General features: G+C 40.2%; 1 protein-coding gene across 3 annotated transcripts; it reads left to right on the top strand.

Moving 5' to 3' along the window:
- Window positions 1-230: 230 nt before the first annotated feature.
- LOC133532857 (facilitated trehalose transporter Tret1-like) lies at window positions 231-9,777 on the top strand. 3 transcript variants are annotated; one of them, XM_061871707.1, is made up of 9 exons: window positions 231-331; window positions 1,207-1,314; window positions 2,972-3,201; window positions 4,248-4,418; window positions 5,495-5,647; window positions 6,608-6,740; window positions 7,485-7,702; window positions 7,909-8,100; window positions 8,873-9,777. In XM_061871707.1, exons 2-9 carry the CDS (start codon window positions 1,254-1,256, stop codon window positions 9,101-9,103), a joined length of 1,389 nt encoding a protein of 462 aa, XP_061727691.1. In that variant the 5' UTR covers window positions 231-331; window positions 1,207-1,253; the 3' UTR covers window positions 9,104-9,777. The 3 variants fall into 3 exon arrangements, with proteins under 3 accessions (XP_061727691.1, XP_061727692.1, XP_061727690.1); XM_061871708.1 differs by lacking the exon at window positions 231-331 and adding an exon at window positions 363-467; XM_061871706.1 differs by lacking the exon at window positions 231-331 and adding an exon at window positions 554-1,045.

Below are 9,777 nucleotides of genomic sequence, written 5' to 3' on the forward strand. Positions count from 1 at the left end.
CACCGCTACACAGTTCAATTGCCAATCTAGGTAGTAAAATTAGGTACTTATGGAAAAATAAGATTTACCGTCTGAACGAGGTATCCAGTCGGCACAATCTATTGCACGCGCAAGTTGATTAAATTGACGGTTTTATTGTATGGTGCGGATACAGAAATAATATTCAAGGCTAAATGTCTCTCCGATCCCACTTGGTCCCAATTGATCCCTAGATCGATCTAATCATTAGATGTGGACGCAAAAATGCTAGTTTTAGACGCTAGTATGCTAGTGGTGAACAATACGTGTGTTTGTTGTTGACAGTTACGAGTAAATCAAACCGCGTTCACTGGTAACTTTAAAATTGGTGATAAAATTTTACACGCGAGGACGCTAGATGAGATTTAAGACGGTTTTATTGTCTGATAAATAGGAAATTGGTTTGATATCAGACTGAGTGACTTTTTAGGGCAGCTATTAAATTTTGGGTTATTTTTTAGTTAATTTGATCTTATGTTACATTTTTGGCTATTAATAAAGAGATTTCTTCTTTCTTCTAACCTGGGCCACATTTAGGATTTAATTTGAAAAATTTACAGATTCTTTGGATTCCGTGATAATTATTTATGAAATAGTAATGCCATTAACACGGACGTATATCGTAATTTCGACACATTGTGCAATGTGTACAAATTAAGCTATTAATCCGTCAGACTTACCGTGTCATATGTCATTGTATTTTCTTATCTTTATAGTTCACAAAATCAACAAGACATAGACACGTTTAAGATAAATAAAGATACAGTTATAAGAGGGACGTTGATATTGTGACGGAGGCTTCCTTCAAAAATGTGGTGCTAACCACAAGTCATAGAAGCACATAATTATTGCTTTTAATTCAATTTAATTAAATAAACCATAACAAAAGTTTATCAATAGTGCAGTGTCAAAAAAAAGAAAGTTTCGGATTAATTACTGATACAATGAAAAATAATGAAAATTATTTACATGTTACACAAATAAACTTGAATATTACCACCTACGTTTCGAACGTGGCATTGGACTCGTACGTAATAAGGGCTCAGATTTATACGCGATTTATTTCGGTTTTAATTCTGTTGTAAAAATTACCTATATTTGATTATTTACGTAGGCATACTTTGTCAAAATATCTTAATTTTATTTGTCGATAATACACCCTTTTTATGTATATTTGGTAAAATACAGTTAACACACGAAAATATCAACAAAATTAAAGAGCTCAACGCGCCACAATGGCCGCTAAAGATACCAAGGAGGGTACCATATACAAACAATGGATTATAGGTGCTGTTGGTAAGTTCATTTTATCTTACCTATACCTTTAAACGAGCAATAATATATATATATATACATTTCGGGGATCTCGGAAACGGCTCTAACGATTTTTATGAAATTTGCTATATGAAAATTTCGGGGGCGAAAAATTGATCAAGCTAGGTCTTATCTCTGGGAAAACGCGCATTTTTGATATTTAAGTCTCCCATTTATCTCAGGCGGTTTGTAAAAAAGTTACGCGGTAATTTTCGATACTTCGTTTTTTAACATTAGAAAAAGGATAAGCAATCTTGACGTGTCTAGATTGAAAAACGCTTTAAAAAAATAATGACTAGGTACAAGTGCCAATTACATCCACACTTCCAGATTTCGGGCCCGAAATCAGTCCCGATTTCGGGCCTGATAATCGTTTTCGTTTCACGGAATATCAGCACATCGTTAACAATATTTGAAGTAAAAAAAAATACTTTATCTCTAATTGCTAAAAATATTCAGTGTTTGATATTTTTACATATGAACCATTTTTTTTTTACATTTCAAATATTGTAAACGATGTGCTGATATTTGGTGAAACGGAAAAAAAAACTCTTTCTCGGGCCCGAAATCGGGTCTGATATCAGGCCTGAAAAAGTGTGGAAGTAATTGGCACTAAAAGAATGTAAATGACTACAAATTCATGCTATATAATTATTACATATTTGCTGTGACTTCTTCAATACATCTTCTTTACTTAGGTTAGGTACTCGTACTTAACATAATTCAACCAGCTGACCATACGACACATACCTAACTTCTTACCTACCAATCGCCCCAGATAAAGGTGGAACCAGAGGGTCAAATCCGTCTGCGGCTAACTCCGTACACAAGAAACACGGTTTTTTTTCTACCGTAAGAAATAGAGCCCAGAGCTTTTGAGCGGCTGAAATATAAAGCAATCTTTGCATTGTCGATGAAGTTATCAATCGTGTACCTCTATAACCTCTCGTGTCGAATCTTCTTCTTCCTCGCGTTATCCCGGCATTTTTGCCACGGCTCATGGGACCCTGGGGTCCGCTTGACAACTAATCCCCAGAATTGGCGTAGGTACTAGTTTTTACGAAAGCGATATCTATCTGAGCTTCCAACCCAGAGGGTAAACTAGGTTTATTGGGATTAGTCAGGTTTCCTCACGATGTTTTCCTTCACCGAAAAGCGACTGGTAAAAATCAAATAATATTTCGTACATAAGTTCCTATAAAAACTCATTTACTCTCGTGTCGAGTGATGATCCCTATGGCAGTTAAATGTCTTTTGGTTGGGCTTAATTTAAATAATAATTGTAGAAATATGTTTTTACCGTATTTTTGTTGCTTAAATGTTACATTTCTTAATAAATTAATGTGCTAAACATTAAAAAAATAACCACAAACATTTTACGTACCTAACAGCTAAATCGACGCAAGAGAAATTGAAAAAGCGCTCTTGTACCTAATTTCCAGCAGACCGATTTAGCCGCATTAATCTTACCTGATATACCCAGTCAATGTTCCAGCAACAACACCGTTCCTAACCTACGGCTTGCTAAACGGCTGGATCTCATCTGTGATCGGTCTTGCTCCAGTCCAATCTCAGTTCGTTCGGGCGTCCTTTCTTCACCAATGAGATCTTGCTCTAATATACTTATTCTATGTTCTAGCAACAACACCGTTCCTAACGTACGGCTTGCAAAACGGCTGGATCTCTCCTGTGATCGGTCTACTCCAGTCCGATCTCAGTCCGTCCGGGCGTCGGCTCACTACCAACGAGATCTCACTGGTGGCCAGCGGGATCAGCATGGCAGCCATCTCCACGGCCGCCGTGTTCGGATACCTCGCCGATAGTATCGGACGGCGGGCCACTTTGATGTGCCTTGTGACACCTCAGATTGTAAGTTTATCCAAGTTAGCACAATTGGTAAAATAAGGGCACATTTTCGGGCGAAGAATGGAAGATATTTCTTGCCATTGATGGAGAATATTTTTGGCAAATTTGTGTGCTAATTGGCCACAATTTTTTTTCATTTAGGTATACGTAAGTTGATCGTGCGCTCATTAATGAGATCTCGACATCCTGCTGGTCGTCAGCGTGATCAGCATGATGGCCAGTGTCTAAGCTAGAAAATACTCTACTTTTTTCTTTGTGCGTGTAAGCACATTAAGTATAATATAGCTTAATTTTAGGTAACCACATATAAACATTTGGAATCAAACCAAGCTGACTTCCGACAAAGTGAGTAAGTGCCATCGTAATCATCAAACTTCTATGATACCATCACTTCAAATCTGTGCAGAGTCAGCTTAGACGTCCTCTTATTTAAAGTGCTAACTATCCCGAAGAGCGTTTTCACATTGTCCGATCCGATATCCAAAGTAGAATCTGATATCCGCGTAGCCGGGCCGCAGGGTGCACGTACAACGGTGCACCGCGCCTGCTTCAGCGGTCTCGCACACGGCACACGTACAGCAAACAATATGCCTACTCATAAGTATATGAGAGGGGAGCCTAAAGAGGAGATATTTGTAGTTACTCGAGCGTGACAGCTCTAGCTTCTTGGGCTGGGCGCCTACCAACACGCACGCACACAAACAAACATAATCAGTACGACAGCTATTAAGATGGTCCGATTATTTCTAACTCTAACATAAATTGGAATGTCCAATTGTCCACTACGATCACCACTATGGAAAAGATAGATGTTAGAAAGTGCCTTTTCCCTGTGGCATGTAGTCCGCATTTTTGGAACGTTTTTTGGCATGCTGATATCTTAAATGAATAAACATATACAGAAAAAAACGTATGATATATATTTTACTTCTAGCCGATATCCAATATCAGATCGAACAATGTGAAACGAAAATTCTTTAATAATGGGCGATCAAATACAAATTGGCACCAGTCCCATCCTTCCCAACCCCTAATACTTTTTGTTTCAGTTTTGTTTCGCCTTGAAGCTGATATCAGCGCACCCCGTGTGCCTGATCGTGGCCCAGCTCTGCGGGGGAATCGCGGCGGGGGGCTCGTTCTGCGTTGCGCCCACCTACGTCAAGGAGATGGCGCAGGACTCCATCAGGGGCTATCTGGCGTCCTCGGGGATCCTGCTGCAGGTTGGTTATGCTCTCTCTATCTCAGCTGGTACGAGTATTAGCATCCGCCTGCCTGGTCGTGGCCCAGGTCTGTGGGGGAATTACAGCGGGGGGCTCGTTCTGCGTCGCGCCCACCTACGTCAAGGAGATGGCGCAAGACATTAGGGGTATCTGGCGTCCTCAGGGATTCTGCTGCCGGTCTGTTATTGCTCTCTCTCTCAGCTGGTATCAGCCCCCGCCTGGTCGTCTCCCAGCTCTGCGGGGGCGTCGTGGCGGGAGGCTCGTTCTATGTCTATGGATTTTGCTACAGGTTGGTATAAGTTAGCCTCTTGGCATCCTTGGGTTTTGGTCTTTATAGGCCGTTATTCTTTAAGTTCGTAGTATTTTTTATGACTGATAAACCGTCAGACAATAACTTTAATCATTTATAACTCTTGCGTTTGTACAGAAGGTCGATCGAGCACAGCAGGTATACAAATACGTGTAGCGTAGAATACACGTGAGTTCTAGCTCTGTGGCGGTCTTCTCAACCCAAAATGTCATATGCCAGTCTTCTCCGTATTGACCTTACATAGTAGTTAGATATATGTGTTTTGTCGATAGATCTCGATATCAATCATTTCCAACAAGGATAAAAAAGACTTGGACATCAAAGATAAGCCACAAATACGAAAATTAATGATATTCTCCCAAAAACCGGTAAATGCAGTTATTCATCAAAGAAAGAAAATAATGTAGAGGCATGCAACTTAGCAAGCGGCAGCGTGGAAGTGCCATCATAAATGAAATTTCTATAAAAATATGACGTTAATTAACTATGTCCACGAATCCACACCTAGTGGCCAAAAAACCGGCGTATAGTTAACTTAAACGGACCTTAATTAAGATGCGCAATACGCTTATGAACGGCACACCGCTACACCGGCTCTAACCCTACACCTCTGATCTGAGAAGATTTAAATCCCCCCTCAATTGGAGGAGGGTACCCCCCCTATGGACCGGCAAGAAACTCGGCGGGATACATCTTTTCAAAACATTACATCTTATAGTTAACATGCATTAGTTAAATAAGAAAATATTTTGTATTTGCATTTCAGAGCATCGGCATGCTGATAATGTACGCGATGGCACCATACCTGGGCTACTACACGCTGCTCTGGATCGTGGTGTGGCTGCCGGTGTTGAACCTGATCGGCATGTTCTGGATACCAGAGTCACCGGCGTTCTTGGTCAAGAGGGGGAGGGTTGAGGTAATACAATAATGTACGGAGGGCGCCATAGCTGGGTTACTACACGTTGCTCTGGATGGTTGGTCTTGAACCTGGTCGGCATGTTCGGGAGTCGACGGCGTTCTTGGTCAAGACCTTAGAGAGGTTGAGGTAAACTTAGTCTTTTAAACCTCCGATCCAAAAGGAGGGTGAAATTTCTGTGTGTGTGTGTGGCACCGATAGCTTTTAAATTATGGAGCGTGGAATTAAAAGGAGTGAAATCACTTATGGTAGAACTGTTGCAAAAGTGTCCAGCTGTCAGTGTCTGTCAGTAGCTAAGAAAGTAGGCGTTATTGACGGAGAGAAATGCGCTGTCTATGTTTTATTATTTGTTTTTTTTTTCAAGTATTCTAGGTATTGTAGCGCCACCTATTTAAGGTTTTTTGATGACACTTTTTGATTCCATTCCTTACCTCCACCTTCCATATTTTAAATGTTTGAACCAATATGGATGCGATCATTTTATATGAAAGCAGATTTCCTAGCGGTAGTTCTTAGAAATGCTTTTCAAAATCGGCTCATGCTGTTGTGTTGTTTTTTTTTTACTAACCCTAGAAAAGTGGTTTGATCGGTATTCCGTGATGAAAACTATCGCACGTCCTCCCCGCCCCGGGACTCGAACTATCGTCATACTAAACCTCATAGGTATAAATCAGCGCACAAGTAGATATACCTACCTACTAGTTTTTATACATATAATACACAATTTGTCTATAAGGTATAAGTTAAGAATATACTTTGCAAATCGTTTTAAGCCTTAAATAATATAATGAATTATATCCGAAATCATTTTGTAAACAACGTTTGTTGTAGGTACATGATAAATTGATAATAGTACATTACCTTTAGTTTCTTTTTATTTCTTATCATGATAAATGTTTACCTGGAATTATCTGTCTGTACGTATATCCCAAGCTTATGTCTCTTTTCTTTAATATTAAGGAAGCCATCAAAGTGATGTCCTGGCTGCGAGAAGTAGATGGAAACCACAAGATGCTGGAACGGGACATTTCCATATTGAAAACAGAAATGATGACGAATGAGAACTTGCCGGCAGAATCCTGGAAGTCGATCCGTAAGTATTCTACCAATAATATGTACTAATATTAAAACTAAGATTACGGATATCATAAATCACATTGAAACACATGTTAGTAGTTTTACTTCCATCCGACATCCGATATCGTATTAGGCAATGTGAAAACGCTCTTTTGTCAATGCTTACACCTAAGCGCCCTATTTTTAGATAGGGTACAGGTGGGGTGTAGTAAATTGATTATACGAACTGTCATTTTAATAAAAACAGAGCTTTGGCGTTCGCTAGGTTGCGCGTGTGCACGGAGCGGGCGAAACGAAACGAAAAATAGTATGAGCGCCGGGTGCGGATTTTTCCTACAATTTCACACGCGTACACACGCCCGCTCCCTGCAAAAGGTTTGCAAACTATAAAAAAAACATTGTCATTATTATATATCTAAAGACGGACCTTACGGTGTCAAACACACGAATTCGAGCCAATCGTGCAGTCTACCGCCGAAACCCGATTGGTTGATGATTTCGCTCCACGCGAGCGATTAGTCGCAACCAGTTCCGTTAGACTGCACTATTGGCTCGAATTCGAGAGTGACACTTAGTGCTCGTAAGGCCCGTCCTTAGATATTATTTAACTTATGTGCCTAATTTTCTGTAAAGATATTGTTTTAGGTATGTACATACCAACCTAATTTTGACATGTAAATTGTAAAATACTATGTTTTATGAATAAAAATCTGAATCTGAATCTGAAATATGTCAATTAAAAAACGATGAGTTTTTTCAGTGTCAGACAAGTCGTCACGGAGAGCCCTCTGCATATCCTTCCTGGTGATAACGCTGCTGGCCGTGGGCGGCGACTACGGCATCATGGCGTACGCGTCGGTGATCCTCCAGCATTCCGGCGTGACTTTCGCGCCGGAGGTGCAGGCGCTGTCCTTCCCCGCGCTCCTGACCTTAGGGTCCCTGCTGTCGGCTGTTACTATTGAGAAGCTCGGGAGGAAGGTAGATTTCAATAGAAGTGTAAAGAAACACGCGTCGGTGATCTTCCAGCATTCTGGTATGACCTTCGCGATGTCAATAATTAAAATGTATATAAAAAAATATTCAGATCAAAGATTTGAATCTTTTTTAAATTAATTTGTCAAATTCTCAACATGGGTTCTCACGGTTCCAAAGCGACCAATCCTTACATGTATTTTTATTTCCAGCCCCTCATAATGCTAGGCGCAGTGTTTACTGGTGTACCACTCGCCATAATGGGCACAGTGCTGGTGGTCCTGCAGAGCGGCGGGCACGTGCCCCCGTGGCTCCCCGTCGTCAGCATCGGCGTGTGTCTGTTCGCCAGCGGCCAGATGATGTCGCTGCCCTTCATCGTCGTCTCCGAGATCTTTAGCGTGCAAGTATGTTACTCTACATATGGCTACATTGCTCTATTTTATTCCTTCCCGTTGTTTATTGTCGGTCGTTCTGCCTGTACCTATATCTGTCTGTCTATCTGCCAATCTGATTGTCTGTCTGTCTGTGTCGTGACATCATGTGCTTCTGTTGAAGACTAGGTTCCTCCAAAAGCTTCTGTTCCTCGCCAAGCGCATTGCCTCAGTCAGTGAGGGAGGTTTCGTACCTTCAACTTTGTCTGTCAACGTTTTTGGTAATTTTAAATGGCTTTTTAGGAAACCGCCTCCCATCTGACCTTCCAATTCAGAGTCGAAACTTTGTCTTAAATATTCCGATCAGTCAAGTTATTTCACAACGAAAAAATTTTAAACATTAAAATTTCTTCTTAACTTCATAGAAACTTTTAGAGGAACGAGGTTGGGCGAGTAAAAGGTACCGTTGTCGGGTAGACTTAGACAGATTTATTCCTTATTGACTAAGTGTTAAATAAATAAATAACAAAAATAAAAATAAAATGCTGCCCGCCATAAAACTCAATGATACGACGTTGGTTTCTAATATATTGCTTGATTTGCCTATTTAAAAAATATTTCAAATTGTCTCTCAAAAAAAAAAAACGCCGCGCCGTTAAAAAAATCTGATTTGCACAGCAGAGCGCTGTTTTTTCTGTGCAATTAGTTTTTGTTGTGAAATTAGCTGTAGATTAGATGATTATTTTTAGCTGATCATTTAAATAGTACTCTTTCAAAAATATTTCAATAAAATACTTGTTTTCAGATGAGATCGAAAGTTCTCGGCTTAATCTCGACATACGGATGGTCGCTGGCCGGCTCGCAGACTCTCCTGTTCGCAATAATAACAGAACACTTGGGCATGCAAACTATATTCTTCGCATTTGCCGCTATCAATCTATTGGGCACCATCGTGTGCGCTATCATCATGCCAGAAACGAAAGGGAAGACACTTGAGCAGATCAACAAGGAATTAATAACCAGAAGAATATGCTAGAACTTAGAAAAATAGTGTCCGGCCGACACCGGAGTTTTGGCCGAAACCGAAGGTTCAGTTTTGCTCTAGTTTCGGCTGAAACCGAACCGTCGGCTGATACATGATTTTTATGGTTAAACCTGCAAGAACAGAAACTTTCGACTTGAAACTCCAGAAAATAGGTACAGAAAACACCGAAAATACATATCGCTCAAATAGGCAAGAGCGGTAGGGAAGCAGATAATTAAATTTAGATTATCGTTTTCCGCGGTAGTGTCGGCATGGCCGAAAAGTTAAGGCAGTTTTTGGCCGAAACCAAACCTTCATTCGAAAACATGATTTTTATGTCGAAACCTGCCGAAACTGAAACTTCGGTCGGACACTAGAAATAAATACATACATACGTATAATCACGCCTGTTTCCCGGAGGGGAAGGCAGAGACCACGGATTTCCACTTGCTACGATCCTGACATACATACAAAAAAGACTTATATATTCTTCACATTCGCCGTGGAAACCTGGCAGGAACCCACTGTCTGAGCTTTCATTATGCCACAAACTAATGGAAAGATACTTGAGCAGATAAATAAATAATTTGAGGGCAGAACAATGTGAAAGAAAATAAATTAAGGGTAAAGATGTCACACTTTTAAATAAATAATAATAATTAATAACTTTAGTTATTTACTTTAAA

Source organism: Cydia pomonella, chromosome 28 (assembly GCF_033807575.1).
Source record: "Cydia pomonella isolate Wapato2018A chromosome 28, ilCydPomo1, whole genome shotgun sequence".
Taxonomy (NCBI): domain Eukaryota; kingdom Metazoa; phylum Arthropoda; class Insecta; order Lepidoptera; family Tortricidae; genus Cydia; species Cydia pomonella.

What these genes read in the sequence shown, in the direction of transcription:
- LOC133532857 (XM_061871707.1), top strand. Translation starts at nt 1,254, where the DNA reads ATGGCCGCTAAAGATACCAAGGAGGGTACCATATACAAACAATGGATT. An exon ending in CCTCGGGGATCCTGCTGCAG is followed by an intron (nt 4,419 to 5,494) that starts GTTGGTTATGCT and finishes TTTGCATTTCAG; the next exon opens with AGCATCGGCATGCTGATAAT. An exon ending in TCAAGAGGGGGAGGGTTGAG is followed by an intron (nt 5,648 to 6,607) that starts GTAATACAATAA and finishes TTTAATATTAAG; the next exon opens with GAAGCCATCAAAGTGATGTC.